The sequence below is a fragment of the Scardinius erythrophthalmus genome (genome assembly GCF_964197995.2).
Source record: "Scardinius erythrophthalmus genome assembly, chromosome: 10".
Taxonomy (NCBI): Eukaryota; Metazoa; Chordata; class Actinopteri; order Cypriniformes; family Leuciscidae; genus Scardinius; species Scardinius erythrophthalmus.
The window spans coordinates 26,460,505-26,477,385 of NC_138230.1; the positions used below are offsets into that span (position 1 = coordinate 26,460,505).

Sequence of the window (16,881 nt, forward strand, 5' to 3'; positions counted from 1 at the left end):
CAAGTAAAAGTTTTATTAATAAAGCCAACCCCAACAATAAATTACACATTCACTTAGAAGATCCCCTCTCATGAAATTCTGTTTATCTCAAAATACTTTACAAGAACACAAAGTGTCTGTGAAAATAAAAAGAAAAGAAATAAAAGCACTTTTCAAGTCACAGTGCAACACCACCAAGTTCCCAGTAGTTGTTCGTAAATCAGGTCAGGCTGTTGGAGGCTTGGGGGGGGGGGGGGGGGGATCTGTGAGCAGGGCACTGTGGGAAATAGTTCGTAGTGCTTGTTTGAAACAAGATTTTTTTTTTTTGTTACAAAATTTCAATACAGTTGTGCTCCCAGTTTTAACACACAAGACGTTTACCCTTCATATATCAGTATATCAGATCATATCAGTAGACACACTGAAACAGCACAGAAAACCAGAAACAGAGAAGGGCATGACATCATGTCAGCACACCACTAGTAACAACCAATGATGGACAGCCCAGCCCACAATATAAACTCACCAATCATTCAAACACATAAAACCATCAGGAAGTTATCTGTGCATTCCAGGCTTAGACGTTCATGTACAGATGTACAGGAGAGAGGGAGAGGGAGGGGGGAGGGAGGGAGAGAGAGAGAGGGAGAGAGAGAGAGAGAGAGAGAGAGAGAGAAGAGAGAGAGAGAGAGAGAGAGAGAGAGAGAGAGAGAGAGAGAGAGAGAGAGAGAGAGAGAAGAGAGAGAGAAGAAGAGAGAGAGAGAGAGAGAGAGAGAGAGAGAGAGAGAGAGAGAGAGAGAGAGAGAGAGAGAGAGAGAGAGAGAGAGAGAGAGAGAGAGAGAGAGAGAGAGAGAGAGAGAGAGAGAGAGAGAGAGATAAGTGGAAATTATTGTGGGTCATATTTTATTGGTCAAGAAGGAAAAACTCATGTCAGGTTAAAATAGGTGCATCTATAAAACAAATTTGGGGTGCTTTAAGTCTGTTCACACTGCAGAATAAGACACCCAAACATAATTTTCTGCTCCAATCAGGCTGTTGCCATATTTTTTTTTAAATGTGTCCCATATCAGACGCTAATCTTAAATTGACCTGTGTGAGTAAAACAGGCATTTTGATTATAACATCATTCTTTTATTTTATGAAATTACACTACTGTTCAAAAGTTGGGGTGCATAATCTATATGTTTTTTAATTCCTTTATTCAGCAATGATGCATTTAATCAAAAGTGACAGTATAAACTTCTAAATTGTTACACCCCAAAAAAAAAAAAAAAAAAAAAATTAAAATAAATGCTGTTCTTTTAAACATTCTATCCATAAAAAAATCCTGAAAAAAAACACAAATGCTTCACAGTTTCCACAAACATTAATCAACACAACTGTTTTCGTCATCAATGATTATAAGAAATGTTTCTTGAGCAGCAAATCACATGATTTCTGATGGATCATGTGGCACTGAAGACTGGAGTAATCCGCTTTATCACATGATATATTAATAAATATTAAGATGTAATTTAATTATGTATTAATAATAATAGTAAAAATAATAATAATTGTAACATTTGAAAATATTACTGGTTTACTGTATTTTTGATCAAATAAATACAGCCTTGGTGAGCATAAGAGAATCTTAACAACCCTTAACTTTTGAACCATTGAAAGTATTTGCAACTTTGGACTTCATGAATCTATGCATTGACATATTAACTTCTGTTGTGACTGTTTAAAGTCAAGCGTTAGTGGAACATGCTCATAATTGTTATGAACCACACCTGTGGTTAGGACACCTAGGTGAACTTAAGGAGAACTTTCTTAATACATCAATTAAAAATCACCTGACTTGCCAGTTGATTAAAAGTCATAGCAAAAAATGGCTCAGAGAAGTGAAATCAGTTTTGAGAAAAGCTCTAGCAGCATTTAAGGGCAGACGATTCTTTGACATTTTTTCTAAAACAGAAAAATTATAAACATTTTAAAGGGCTAGTTCACCCAAAAGTAAAAATTCTGTCATTAATTACTCACCCTCATGTCGTTCCAATCCAAACCCGTAAGACTTTTGTTCATCTTCGGAACACAAATGAAGATATTTTTAATTAAATGAGACCTTTTTGTCCCTCCATTGACAGTATACGCAACTACCACTTTGACGAAGAAACACGATCGCTTTATATGCTAAACAGATTTAATTCATATGGATTAGTTTTACGATCTCTTTATGAACTTTTTGAAGCGTCAAACTGGCATAGCTGCCAATGGAGAGTATAGAACTGGCTCAGACTTGATTAAAAATATCTTCATTTTTTCCCTGAAGATGAACGAAAATCTTACAGGTTTGGAACAACACACGGGAGATGGTGGCAGAATTAAAAAAAATTGGGTGAGCTGATCCTTTAAATGCGACTTAAGTGTCCATTTTTATGCACCATGTATTTTAACCCAGACACAGGTCAATAAAATTAGATATGTATCTGAATAATACAAAAGTAGCTCAGATCATTTTTGCTGTTCACACACCAAAAACAGGGTTTGGGACACATGTAACTGCAGTGTGAACATAGCGTAAGAGAGCACCACACCTTTATTTTGCTGTTTTCCCACAATGTTTCTATTGGGCCACGAGTTTACATTCCAGTGACATTCATCTGCATGTCGGCTTAGCGGCTGCGCAATTCAATTCTTTCTTAAAGGGATAGTTCACCCAAAATTATTCAATTATTCGCCTTCATGTTGTTCCCAAACTGTACGAGTTTCTTTCTACTGCTGAACACAAAAGAAGATATTTTGAAGAATTTTGTTAACAACAAAGTTGACGGCATCAATTGACTTCCATAGTATTTTTTTTCCTATGGAAGCCAATAGGTGCCATCTGTCTGGTTACAAACATTCTTCAAAATTTCTTCTTTTGTGTTCAACAGAAGAAAGAAACTCATTCAGGTTTGGAACAATGTGAGGGTGAGTAAATGACAACATTTTTGTTTTTTTTAAATGACCCCCATTAAGTTGACAACACATCGCTTTAATTGGACAGATTGGTCCCTTCCATGAAGTTCTCTAATTAATACTGACAAACAGCAACATTTGATAAAGAATAATTTCAAACCAACACAACTAGGTGCCTATCAGTCAAACAGCTCTGTCCTTTGAGAGAACTCCAGGAAACACACGGCCGAATCAAGTGCTCATAAGGGCAATAGGATTTAAAAATAAGGCATAAATTATGGTAATCTACAAGAAAAAGGAAGATTAAACAATATTTGGGTGATTAAGAAGTAGTGGCTCTGTGAAAATAATCCCTTTATCCTTTATTCTTGTGATAATATGGATTATAGTATAATACCACAGTTGGAAGAGAAGCTTCCACAAAAGAAAAAGAAAAAAATCATTGAGAGGGATGATTTAAACCATTGCTTTGAATTAAAATGTAGCTGGTTCTGTCAATTACAGCATGCCCCACTTGACAAGGTGAAAAAAAAAATATGGATACACACTTTGTCACTTAGGAAAAAGATGTGTTGTGTGTTTAAAGGGACAGAGGTACTACTACCACGAGGACTCCTGTCTGAATTGCCAGTAAAATTGTACAAAATGTTGACCTGAATGACAGTTTCTGTCCCAGAGAATGCTGTCTTAGCCTAATACCTCAGAAACGTAACAGGCTTAGCGTTAGTCTGTCATGAGCGTAGCGGAAGGGATTACCGGTAAAATTCTGCACTCTGGGATTCCAGGCAGAAATGACACAGTGAAGTGGAGATCAAATTCAGCTCGCTGGTATTATGTGTCAAAGATGTGAGATCCCCGACTCACAGAGGCTTATGGTTGTGTGTGTGTGAGTTGGCATCAACGTTTTTATCCGTTCACACTCCCTGTACGCATTTCCCTGAAGGTGAGAGGAGTTGCATGCATTAGTGCACTGGTGTTTGTTGTAGTGCGTAACTCTCTCTGTGCTAATACATGAGGTTTCCTGTTTTTGATCGAGGCTGGTTGTTCACAGCGTTCACATGAGGATCACTGGGTGTAAAGATCACAAGTTGTGAGCAAGAATCTCTATTTAACTTGTAAACGCCATGGTCCATTCCAGACTGACTTTCAGTCTATGAATTCAAGTCAATGTTTAAGCGAATCCTCAGATCAATCAGCTAAAGTAATTGTAGCCATTCTGTCTGAAAGAGCAGACGGTACTTTCCACAAATAGGGTACAAATGGTGTAACTTTGTTTAAAGAAATTGGAAATCATTTAACATAGGATTACAATCAAAAACATTATCTTAAGTTTGACTCTTTGTATAGCATGGTGTGATGCAAATCTTGTTCTATTGTCTTCATTTTTTCGTCAAGCTCAACCACTCAGCCTGTTATTGAAGTCTTTCAACAACTATAAACCAACAACTGGGGTACAAACTAGACAACTAGATCCTGCTGGTGCAACTATGTCCCTCTTTACTCTGTTAAACATTCTGTGTATTTTTTTATTATTATAATGCATTCAATTCTAATTGTAATAATTGTATAATAATCAAGTTTATTTAATGATTATTACTCAACTTCAAACTCTCAGAGATGTTAAGAATTTTGGTAACATGGCTGCAAAAAATAAATAAAAATAAAACCTCAGAACACACCAACAGAAAATAAAATAGCTAATGTTTTTCACTGACCATTTTACTTTCCCATTTATTCCCTGTTTGTGGAAAGTGCCAGCTTTCCCCTTTTTAAATCTGACCCACAGTCCAGAGGAGAAAACTTAGACCCTTAATTCAAGAAGTAATGTCGAACCACTTCACATCTGGTGTTCTGAAATGGACACATATCCTTCACGCATACAGTACACAGAGCTTCCTTTAATCGTTTAGTTTCCATTAGGAAGTAAAGACAGAATAAGTCTGTATATATTCATATCTGTCAGTTACACTACGTCTGAATTCCCTTGAAACTCGATCTTCGTTTGTTTTTTTCATTAAAATGGGTATTCACTGATTATTCAAATTTCCAGCAGGATGATTAATACTACAGAATAATTTGTCTTTTGACAGACTATAAACTATTGCCTTTAAGTTTTTTGTAGAAAAGACTGAGTGATACAAATACAACTCCCTGAAGCCAACAGATATTGATCCTGTTGTAAAAAAACTGTTAAATTGACTGTAAAAAAAGAAGAAAAAAAAAAGTAAATCGAGGTGGCTGTTAAAGAAGCTGTTATTTGCTGCATGTTTTCCGCTTTGCATTACGAGTTGAATTAGCACCAGTAGTGAGGTGAGACTAGCTCTCATAGAGAACTAAAGAGTTCCCAAGAAATATGGAAGTCATGCGTCTTTTTGCTGCGCTATATTAAATCTACAATAGGGCTGGACGATAATTGAACACATGTTCGCTATTTTGTTGTTGGTGACAAAATGAGCAAACATGATTTTAATGCCATTATGATTCCTTAAGACCATGTCAGTAAACCAGTTCCTCCAATTCATAAGCAAAGAAAATAAATACAAACCAAAAACCATCAAAAGGAAAATGTTGAATATTTCATAAAGCCAAAATATTTTACAAATTGATATTGTAGCTATATCGCCCAGCCCTAATCTACATGCTATCTGATGTTTTAGTCCTGGGAATGTTCTGGGAATTCTGTGGACCTCTGTGTTTATCTGAGTCAATGTTGTTTATGGTCAGTGGAAGGTGGATATCTGATGTTTTTCATTAATGAATCCCCACTGAAGCCCAGCTAGACTCCTGTCAATTAAAGTCCCAATGCGCTAGTGAACATGAGTCAGTAATAAGTATTTAACATTGTACAGGCTTTTTTTCATCAATGAATGTTGCACTAAACTGGAGAACCAGTGCAACCGCCCCCTAAGAACTCAATCCTGCCCACAAAGACCCTGTCCCAAAGGGCACTCTCACCCTGCGAGATATTACTCAAAGTCTATACTTTGCAGCATGGATAATGTTAGGTAATCATCTACACCATTGTGAGCAAGACAAAAGGGACCTAAAATCTGAATTGACAACTTATAAACCCTAGAGTATTATGGATTTCACGGACACTTCAGAGCGTAGACCACAATACCCTACGTCAACATCAAGTGTGCCATTTGGGACAGGGCCAAACAACATGTTTTTACGTTCACCAAGCTCAGAGCATGTTTTTCTATATGTTTACCCCATGTCCAAGATGGTTTCCTTTCACGTATCCCAATCAAGTTCCCTGCATGCGATCCGAACCAGCCTGAGCTCCAGTTCAACAGCGTCAGGTCGCTCCTGTGGATTGGCGGACAGCATCTCTCGAATCAGCTGCTTCATGCCAGCATTCATGCTTTTCTTCCGGGCCGGGATGAGGAGCTCCATCTTGGGATTCTCCAGCAGAGCCTCCCCCAGGGGGACAATATCCTCCCCTTGCTGTACATAGCTCCCTAAAAGCTCCTTCTGAGTCTCTACATCCACAAATGTTATCCGTTCCACCATGGCCCATATGATCACCCCCAAAGCAAAAATGTCAGCCTTAGCGGTGTAGTGGCCCTCCCAGACCTCAGGGGCCATGTAGAAGTCCGTTCCACAAGCTGTGGACAAGAAACACTTATTGACGCTGGCCGGTTCTTCGGGGTTCAGGCCCGAACAGGAGCAGACCTTGCTGAGGCCAAAGTCAGCCACCTTCAGGGTGGGTTCGGGGGACCCGGCCGGGGTGCGGCCCTGTGAGATGAGAATGTTGTCAGGTTTGAGGTCTCGGTGGATGATCTGGTTGCGATGCAGGAAGGCAAGAGCGCTGCCCAGTTGCAGCATGAAGCTGGTGTTAGTCTTGCGGCTGGGTTTGCGGGACAGTAGATAGGCATTCATGTCTCCACCATCGCAGAAGTCCATGACGAACCACAGGTAGTAGGCGCAGCGGGGGTCAAATGTGATCTCACCTTTCAAGGATGTCTCTACCAACTGAGTGGATATAAAGAAATACAAAAGTTAAAACCAATTGTGTAAAACAGGACTCTTCAACTCTATTCTTGGGGGGCCAGTGTACTGCAGATTTTAATACCAATCCCAATTTAACCCACCTGTCTGTAATTTGGAAACTGATTAGCTTGTTAGAGTGTTGTTAGGGTTTGAACTAAACTCAGCAGGACACTGACCCTCTAGGGTTGGAGTTGAAGGGTGTAAAGGTTCACATTTTGTATTAAAAGTTATGCAATTGCACTTGTGGTTGAATTTTTAATGGCCAGTTCAACTAATGACAAGGAAGTAGAGTGGTTGATGGTCAACAACAACAAAAAAGTAAACATTTTACAGAATAGTTGCTCAATTCACAAAACAACAGAAAATGTGCACTGTCCACTGACATAACGGTCTTCTCATTATGGAAAGGACACTAGACATAAGGCCCACTTCTGTTAATTAGTGGATAATCTAAAGTATCATGTAAATTCATATCCAGCTATTTTTCTTTTTAAGTTCATGATGGGAAACATCAACATTTATGCATTTGCCCAGCAGTTTTTTTTCAAAGATACTTAGATTGCATTGAAAGTATACATATAAGTTCATGCATTCCCTTGGATTAGAACCCATGACCGTTGCTAGTGCCTGTGCAAAACTCTGCACCATGATGCCAGGGTGTTGTGTGGTTTGCCAAGGCTTACATATGCAGCTGCTAAAGTGTTGCAATTGGAGTTTTTTTGTTCAGGATGGTTGATAAGGCATTGCTCGGACCAATAAGCAACCACTGATTGAGTCTCCTGCCTTCTTTTTGTCACCAAGGGAAAATCATAAGTTAAGATTGCTTAGAAAAGTAATAGCACACCTCTCAACAACTAGCTGCTTGATTTGAGGAATCATTCATGTCTGTAAAAGAAAAGTTTTTTATTTTTTATTAAACTTCCAGCTATTTCATCCTGTTTCAGTATTATCTGCTTGCCGAGCACACTCTAGGCAAAGTTTAGTAGGATAAAACTAAAGATGTTCCGGGATAGAAGCCAAACTTCATGGATGAAATCTTAAGCTGACTTACAACCCACATTCCATCAAGCGAATATAAATCCCATCTATCCACATCAACATCCATTAAAACACAATCACTTAAAGAGAGACAAAAGTTCTGTTCCAAAACTTAATGGGCTGCTATTGAGTTTGATGCTAGCGTATTATGCTAATGATGTGTTCCATCCAAAATTAGATGTAGAATATTCCTTCCGACTCGAACCATAAAGGTGTTGAATCACAGATTCTCATAAGTTGATGTATGAAAAAAAAAAAAAATAATAATAATAAATATAAATATATATATATATATGAAGAGTTCAGATGCAAAACCCTCTACATGCCATCTGAAATTTTCTTCTAGAATGATCATTTTTATCAAGCTTGTGTATTTAAGTTAAGAAATTTCACTTAAATGACAATTAATAGGTAATTTTCATTGCCATTTAAGGGAAATTATTGAACTTAAATATATGAGCTTGATAAAAATTATCATTCTAGAAGAAAATTTCAGATGGCATTTAGAGGGTTTTGCATCTGAACTCTTCATATATTTATTATCAACAGAGAGAATCATTTACTGTGCTTTGTCTTTGCTAACAGTTACTAAAGAGGTCATTTTAGAACTTGTAAACACTGATGCAAATTAATTTGACTGAAAGAAAATGTTTATTAGTGTCCATGTACATAATTTTATGTTTATTAGTGTCCATGTACATAATTTTCAACCCAACATTATCGCATCTTTGTAAATATTTTAATTTGAGATTTTTAGGAGGAAATTGTGAATGAATTGAATGCAGAATAAGCACAAAAATACATAGCACATCAATAAGATTTAAATGAGATAATATTACTTTGCAGTACTGAATTAAAAGTGCAAGTTTATTTATAATTTGTCTGCATATAGTCTGTCACCTTGCACAAAAACGAGAGGGAAAATATATGCTGTATTAGATATTTAACAGTAGCTTTAAACAGAGGTTTCTTATACAAAAGAGTGACATCACAGTTAGTCAGTTTCATATTGACTGGATGATCAATTACACAACCAGCTTTGGCAGCTATGTTTTCTTTACCATCTTGCAGGGTATTGCAAAACAGAGCGCTAACTGATGAACGCCACACCATCTGTCTCCACAAGGAACCAATCAGAGCACATCTTGAATCTGAAGAACAAAAACAACAGCACTGTCCATAGAGGAGATGCGCGTTACAGACACACTGCTGCATGTCATGTGTTGGTACATTCAACCACATCCTTCCCCTGATAACCAACACATTGGATTTGTGTTTTAAGTTTAGCTCTGTTTTACAAAAACAAAACTTGTTCAAAACAAAATTCTCTTTACATTAAGCAGAATCAATAATTAAACTGCAGACTTCTTGAAGATTCACATGTTTAGTGTAACCAAATGCATCTAATCTATTTCCCCAAGTAAAACTAAAAAGGGCTTTAAACACCTAACATAGTAACCACAGTATTGTATTAATACATGTAATTAATATTCACACGCTGTACATCGTAAACATTGGGTTAACATTCTTATTTATATATTTACAAGATTAATAAAAGTGATTGGACAAGCACAGCACACAAGGAACATGTTCTGTAGTAATATCTTCTAGTCTGTCTAACTGTTGTCAAGAAAAATCCCTCTCACAGTCTTTTTTTTTACCGTTTCCCTAAGATTCTGATCCTGAAAGTCTATAGGCAAGAATCTTTAATGAGGTAAACCTCCTTTGATACCTCCTGATGATTATTTGTCTGTTGCTAAAAACTGTAGCATTCAATTCGATGCAAAATTAAATTGGCTCTTGAGGTTCAAAATGGGGTTAACCTCAAAATTCTGTTTGAAATGTTGCTTTACCTAGGGTTGAAAAGCGATATTAACATGTGGTGAAAAGTTCAGAACCTTTACAAGTTTTTCTGGGGATTTCTGTGTCTATCTGAACCACGTTTCCCCTTTGCCAGCTGCCTTTTGACAGAAGATGCTGAAAGCTTTGTACAGACAGAGGTCAGCAGACAAACGGCCCTCTGCAGGCTCACAATTATAGCAGCAAGAGTGCTAATCAACCACATCTCAAAGGCCAGGAATAACAACCTCTTACTGTGCTGCACTCTGGCTTATTTCCATCCAGTCACAACATCCTCACATCTTTATGCAACTTGACCCAACACAAAATGGCATACAATACTATAATCATCCACTTGTATTAAAGAGTGCTGTCTCCTTTGTAGAGTAGTCCAAGTAGTTCGTATTCCTGCTCCTTTTGCATATTCATCATCAGAATAATTTGGGAGGTGATTTTGTGGCCTTTTGGGGTTTTTTTGCAGGATGGAGCTGGAAACTTTTTTACCAGCTTTTAGCATGCTGTACTTCATGTTAACAGTCACTATTAGACTGTCAGAACAGTGAGATCTGTACATCTGCCTTGTTTGTGAAGACTACGATAATATTATGCAGGGAAAAGCTATTTATTTGTTTAATGCGTCAGTTGCTGCGCTTACAGTCCATATCTTAAGAAACATGTCTGGTCAGTGTCTGTGGGACATGATCATAAACCCTAAATTATACAGGGAATATGCTCCTTCAAGTCCTCCTGGGAAGTTCCTACTTTCAGGAGTAGTAATTACTATGTAATGTGTGATTTTCAGAATAAAATGGATGCAAGGGACAACTTAATTTTCCGTTTTCTCATTTTCAAGTACTGACAAACACAGGAATCTTAGCACTAAAATAACATAGTAAAGAGCAAATGATGCATATTAAGTTTTTAATTGATGCTTTATGTATATTTTATAATAATTTCAGAAAGAATGATGGGTAATGTATTAGTCACACGAAAAAAGTATAGAACAAGCACAATGAATCAATGATAAATGAGGCAAGCTTTAATTAGGGCCATGCTTCATAAACAGCATAGAAAATTGGGCTGCATGACATCACAATAAAATCGATATTGCAATTTGGTATAAAGTGATTATCAAAACAGAAAGGCTGCAGGTTTACAGGCATACAGACAACAACATTGTCAAAACGATCCCCGTTAACACGGATCTGCAAAAACTACTAAATGCTGTATTGCGCTGCCAGGCCAGTAGTTGGCGATGTCACTTTGTAAAGAAAAACTATCCGCCTATTGACTTAACATGTGATATGCATGCGCATGACGTCACCATTTTCACAAATTCACGTTTTGTAGTTTACACAGAGATAATGACATCATTTTCAAAAACTTGCACTTTGAAAGCGGTTTTCAAAAGTTTATGTTTACTGTCCTCCCAAACGCCGTGGTCGTGTAAACGAACAGCCTGAACACTGTTCACTGTTCAGAACAAAGTTTTCAGCTGAAAATGGTGTTGTGAAAGTATGAACGGAAAGTTCATAAAATATTGCAATGCAAGTTTTCCCAATATCGTGCAGCCCTAATGATTACAAAAATGCTACAGTGAAAAAAAAATCCTAACTGTGAAGGGGCTCAAGAATTCAAAACATTGTGGTGCTGTTCATGCCCACTCATCTACCCCATGATGAAGGCAGCATGTTCAGACAACCAACCAATTCATTTAGTACATCCCCATTAATGGGTTCATATGATGCCATTTCTTGTTTTCCTTTTTCTTTGGTGTGTTATGTAGCTGTGCATGTATAAGATCTGCAGTTACAAAGCTTAAAGTCTCAAACGCAAAGAGATATTCTTTGTAAAAGTTAAGGCTCAGCCACAACTTCCTAAAACGCTTCATTTAAACACGCCCCCACAAATCTACATCAGTGTGTGGAGCCAGAGTTTCACAACACTGCCCAAATGTATACGCAAAGAAAGGCGGGCGTAACTTTTATTGTAACTGTATTATTGTTGCAGCCGGCACCGCCATGTTGTGGAGACGCTGTGTTGTTTTTTTGCGAAAGCCAAACTACTTTGTTTGCGGTTCTTTATATGACCCCTTTAATAAACCAAAAACTACTGTAAGCTGAATTAGCCGCTTCCTGTTTCCTGGGAGGATACTGAATGCATAGCACTGAGCAGTAATACGCAGATAATAAATGATTTACGTCTAATCAAAATTTCATTCAGTAATAGTTCCTAAAGTGTCCAGAAATGGTCAATATGTCCCATTTCTTGAATACTATCAATTGATATGAATAGCTAGCAATAAATATATGAACGTAGTGGTTTGCATTTCCTTTTCATTGTTATCAAGTTTTTCAATTTGACTCTAGTAAACATAATGTGAACCTAAAATGTATTTGCAGGTTGGAAACACACCTCCAGATAGAGCGAGGAGCTGGAGCCGTGGCTCATTCTCTGGGCGAGACCGTCTCTCTGGAGAACGCATTCCTCCAGGTGGATGACGTTGGGATGCTGGCTCTGGATACTGCTCAGGGCCCAGAATTCCCTCAAGGCCAGCTCTACGTTCTCCGGGGAGTGACAGCGAATCTTCTTCACAGCCACACGAGCGCCAGTCTGCCGTACAGCTGCCTCGTATACCACACCGTAACTGCCCCTGCCCACCTCCTGGATCAGCTCGTACTTGGCTTGACTGCTCACCATCCTCTTCTTCCTCACCTGTGTTATGTGGAAGAAAGCCACAACATACAATATACCATGAATGGAGTCACTATAGTATCTGCTGGGAACTCTAAAGCCGCTATTAATGACAAACTTAACTTTGATTAAGGGACTAAGTTTAAAGGTGAAGTGTGTCATTTTGTGGGGGTGAATTACTGTTTCATGCATACTGAGTTTTTTACACTGTTAAAGAGTTGGATTCCCATGCTAAACATGGTCAAAGTTTCAAAAGTTAAGTTGTACGTTTAAAGGAGTATTTTTGTTCCAAAAATTGTCCTTCCGGTTTGTCACAAGTTTCGGAAAGTTTTTTTCGAGTATGGCTTTGTCTGACGTAAGAGAGGGCGGAATTTCCTTATATGGGTCCTAAGGGCACTTCTCCGGTAAGATCGCGGGCGCGCGCGCACTCGTAAAACAGAGCAAGAGAGTGAAAGCAGTTCGCCATCAAAGCGCCCTGCCCGGCTTTTGGGAAGTCAATGTCACCAAAGAAGTGTGTTTTTGGTTGCCAGGGCAAGACAACCCTGCACAGATTCCCAAAGAACCCGGCGTTAAGGCACCCGTGGATGGAGTTTGTTTTCCTGAGCATAAACGGAGTTGTGTAAGACTGTTGTTCCCTGCATTTCGACGATGATTGTTTTATAAACAAAGCCCAGATCGTCTAATGCTTAAGGATCGAGCAGTCACAATGATAAAGGTTCGCGGTCGTGCGTTGGAACAGTGAGTAAAACTGTTGAACAAATGTCTCTGTGTGTTGTTAGCTCGGCGCATTAGCACAGCTTTAGCTTCGCCCACACGGCCCGCCCCCAGCCGCTCGTTTTTTTCCGGAAAGACTCGGTACAGCCAATCTTTCAATTAAAAATATAATAAAACAAAAGACTTTTTGGAGATATGAAGGATGCAATATTACTCTAAAGGTACTCAAGATTAACAGGAGATTGAGTGAAAATGAGCATTTCACCCCCCCTTTAACCTACGTTGCAAGCGTATGGTGTTATTTTAGTCATATACACACATATATCATAGTTTTTGTTCATATTTGGAAATAGATTTTTATATTTTCTGTTTTCAATTTAATTGTAAAGTTTTTGTACTTTTTTGGTTGTGTGAGTTTTTTAAAAATAGAGTAGGAAAGGGTAGACCTGCTTATCGTCTATGGCCCATTAGTCAAGTCACCTGTATTTAAACAGCGCTTTAAATCCAGGTTGTTTCAAAGCAGCTTTAAAGTGATAAACAGGAAAAATTATGCATTTTGGCTGCTGTCCAGCTGAAGTCAGTTCAGATGTTTTAGATTTCTCTCAACATATTTTGTTTTACAACAATTAGTCTCAGTCTAAGGCAGACTGTCTGATACATAATGTACTCTAAATTGACAAGAATTGCTAATTCCTCTCATTTGCTGACCGCTATGCAACTTCTGGGAGTTGAGGTGAAGGTAGGCGAAGAAGTCGTCACAGAATTTGTCAACATTTGTGGGCTAAGGGTTCACAGCCATGCATCTTTGAAAGATATTCAGTTTTGATTGAGTCAATTAATAGCAAAGGATCACCAACACAGCCAACAAGTTATCTCTGTAAGCCACTAATTTCTTTATTGTCGAATGTACACTATGCACACTGTTGTGCCATTATTTAAATGAGCTGAAATATTGCAATAGTATCAATTTTCAGATTTTAAAAGCAAACCGTGGATGGCAAGACTCAGGTGCCTTCTTCTATGTTAATTGGTTGGTGTTTGGCCAGATACATAATGAAAGACTTGTCAATAGTCTGGCTCTTCAAGATAATACAACAGTTGAGTTTTATCTCATACTGAAAGAACCAAAACTTATTTGCCACATGACATTTTGTCTAGAGTTTATAAAGACAGAAAAAATGTTTATTGCTAGGAAATTTTAACAAGGTAAAGAAATCAACATAGAATTATATAAATGAAAAACGCAATGTAATATAGAAAATGAAGTGTTGCCACATTAAAAAAAAATAAAAAAAAAATAATTATATATATATATATATATATATATATATATATATATATATATATATATATATATATATATATATATATAAATCTATATATATATATATATATATATATATATATATATATATATATATATATATATATATATATATATATATATATATAAAAGACTTGACAGATGGGGAATTTTGGAGAGTTAATACTGTTTGAAGAGATACTATTTAATTCTCAAATAAAACAAAATACAGACATTTGTTTAATAAGTGCAATTTTCTTTCCTGTGTTGACATTTCCTACTACAATTCGACAGTAGAGCGGGACATAAGGATCGCACTTAATGGCAAGTTAACATGACCATAATTTGCTACTTTGATTACATTTTATTACTAGTTAGTAAAATGTGGTATGGGGGACTCAATACGGCATTTGATAGGGCAAAAAAGTACACGCCAGATGTGCAATGTGGTGTAACTTAAAACTCTAATTTATCAAAAAAAAAGGCTTTTTTTCTTGAATCATCCTGGGACATATAAGTTCCACAAATCTTTAGCATGACAGTCTCTTTAAATGGGATTCACGAACAGTTCAAATATCTCGCTTTTGTACCGGAGTGACCAGAAACATTTAAAAAACACGCCATTAGTGCAAATGGTAAACAGACTCGACAGCACTGCCAACACGTGTGCGCGCGTCTGTGCGGAAGCAGCTTGACGTGAGGAAACAGCGATCAAAGGGCAAAGCCAATACGCACTCACTGTTTAACTATTTGGCCTAGGACAGGGAAGCACATGAGCAGAAATCGTGAGAATACAAACGTTTGTTGTGTTTGTAATGCAGTCATGTGCTTGTGCTGCTGTGTAACAGGCCTGTCGGTTTTGTCTCTTTCGGCCACAGCGCCGCTGTTTTCTCCTCTCCAGCTGGATATCGCTGTCTAAACGTGTTATTACACACTGCAGCTGCCCATCATACGAGAGAACATATGCACGATGCTAATATGTTGCTGTGACAGTAACAGTAAAGGTGTATTTCAATGCAAAACCCGTTCCAGTAGCAGCACATGCACCTGCGTAGTAGACCAACACACATGCTCAGACAAAGAGTCCCGCTACACACACACACACACACACACACACACGAACACAAGAAACATTTACCTGTGCACGACCTTATTCCCAATGTAACTGATTTTCCTCAGCTCTGCTTTTCCTGGCAGCCATTATAAGCGCGAGGCCGCCACACACACTCCTCGCCTCTCTCTCTCTCGCTTTCTCTGTGGTTTTGTGTGTATGTCCGTGAGCGCGTACTCGTGAGCGCACTCGCGCTCAGTGTAGCGTCCGCGTCGAAGATTTCTAATGCGCGTACCCTTTGCCTGTCTTATAAATTTGGGCAGTGTAGCGAAAGTGAGAAACAACGCCCTCTCTCTCGAATAACATATAATAGGCCTATCTAATAGGCTAATAGTATTAAGAATTTTCGAACTATAAGAACTATAAAATAAAGAGCAGGGGGAAAACACCAGACAACTTACAGACAACAACATACATTTCAAAAACATATACAGCGCCTTTTGACTATTGGCACCCATAGGCTAAATATGATCCAAAAATCCTTTAAAGACAGAAAAATTAAATGTGATATGATTTTTGTTTTCTTCAAAACATGTGTGTCACAATATTGGCACCCCGAAATAGCCTTTGTTTAATTCATATTCATATTTTTAAGTTTAAAGAAACACCAATGTCTGCTCTGTAACCATTGTATTTTGACAATTTTGTTTTTGTCAGCTCAAAAAGTTAAAGGGACAGTTTAAATAAAATTCTGCTATGGTTGCTGGTTGATTGAATGAATGAATGAATGAATGAATGAATGAATGAATGAATGAATGAATGAATGAATGAATGAATGAATGAATGAATGAATGCCATATTGTGCCAAAAGTACCAAATGACGTTAAGATAAAAAATAATAATAAAAAAAAAAAGTATGACAAATAAAGGCTTTATTACAAAACTAATTCAAGTTTGGGTTCTGATCTGGTGTAGCTGGTCCACTAGCACTCCTGCTTCCAATGCTGGTGACCAACAAAGCTGGATTTTTCAGCAGGGTTTATTCAATTGAGAACCCTGGTGCATACATTATACAACCTCGATTAAATATAGCAATGTTTCTGTAGTAGGCTACTGCTTGGCGTTAGATGGAAATCATCATCCCTGCTCAGTTCAGCCTCCAGTGGTTGAAGTAAAGCATCTGTGCATAGAGCCTCTTATGGGATGTGCAGCCTCCAGTAAAGTCCAATTATCAACCTCCTGCTCCTCTGGGCGGGTTGACAGGATCTTGTCTACAAATGCGCTCAATCTTTCCAGCAACATGTGACAAATATTATGTTTGCTGACC

The 16,881-nt window shown here is 37.8% G+C and overlaps 1 protein-coding gene across 4 annotated transcripts; it reads right to left on the bottom strand.

The window, feature by feature from the left end:
* On the bottom strand, positions 1-15,843 carry pdik1l (PDLIM1 interacting kinase 1 like). 4 transcript variants are annotated; one of them, XM_081377630.1, is made up of 4 exons: positions 15,642-15,843; positions 12,208-12,507; positions 6,134-6,897; positions 1-256 (listed from the first exon to the last, which is right to left on the bottom strand). In XM_081377630.1, exons 2-3 carry the CDS (start codon positions 12,490-12,492, stop codon positions 6,157-6,159), a joined length of 1,026 nt encoding a protein of 341 aa, XP_081233756.1. In that variant the 5' UTR covers positions 12,493-12,507; positions 15,642-15,843; the 3' UTR covers positions 1-256; positions 6,134-6,156. The 4 variants fall into 4 exon arrangements, 3 of the variants coding, with proteins under 3 accessions (XP_081233756.1, XP_081233755.1, XP_081233754.1); XM_081377629.1 differs by lacking the exon at positions 1-256 and adding an exon at positions 2,523-3,856; XR_014031011.1 differs by lacking the exon at positions 1-256 and adding an exon at positions 4,936-5,852 and having other exon boundaries at positions 6,086-6,897.
* Between the last annotated feature and the right edge of the window lie 1,038 nt (positions 15,844-16,881).

What these genes read in the sequence shown, in the direction of transcription:
- pdik1l (XM_081377630.1), bottom strand. Translation starts at nt 12,492, where the DNA reads ATGGTGAGCAGTCAAGCCAAGTACGAGCTGATCCAGGAGGTGGGCAGG. An exon ending in GCTCCTCGCTCTATCTGGAG is followed by an intron (nt 6,898 to 12,207) that starts GTGTGTTTCCAA and finishes ATATCCACTCAG; the next exon opens with TTGGTAGAGACATCCTTGAA.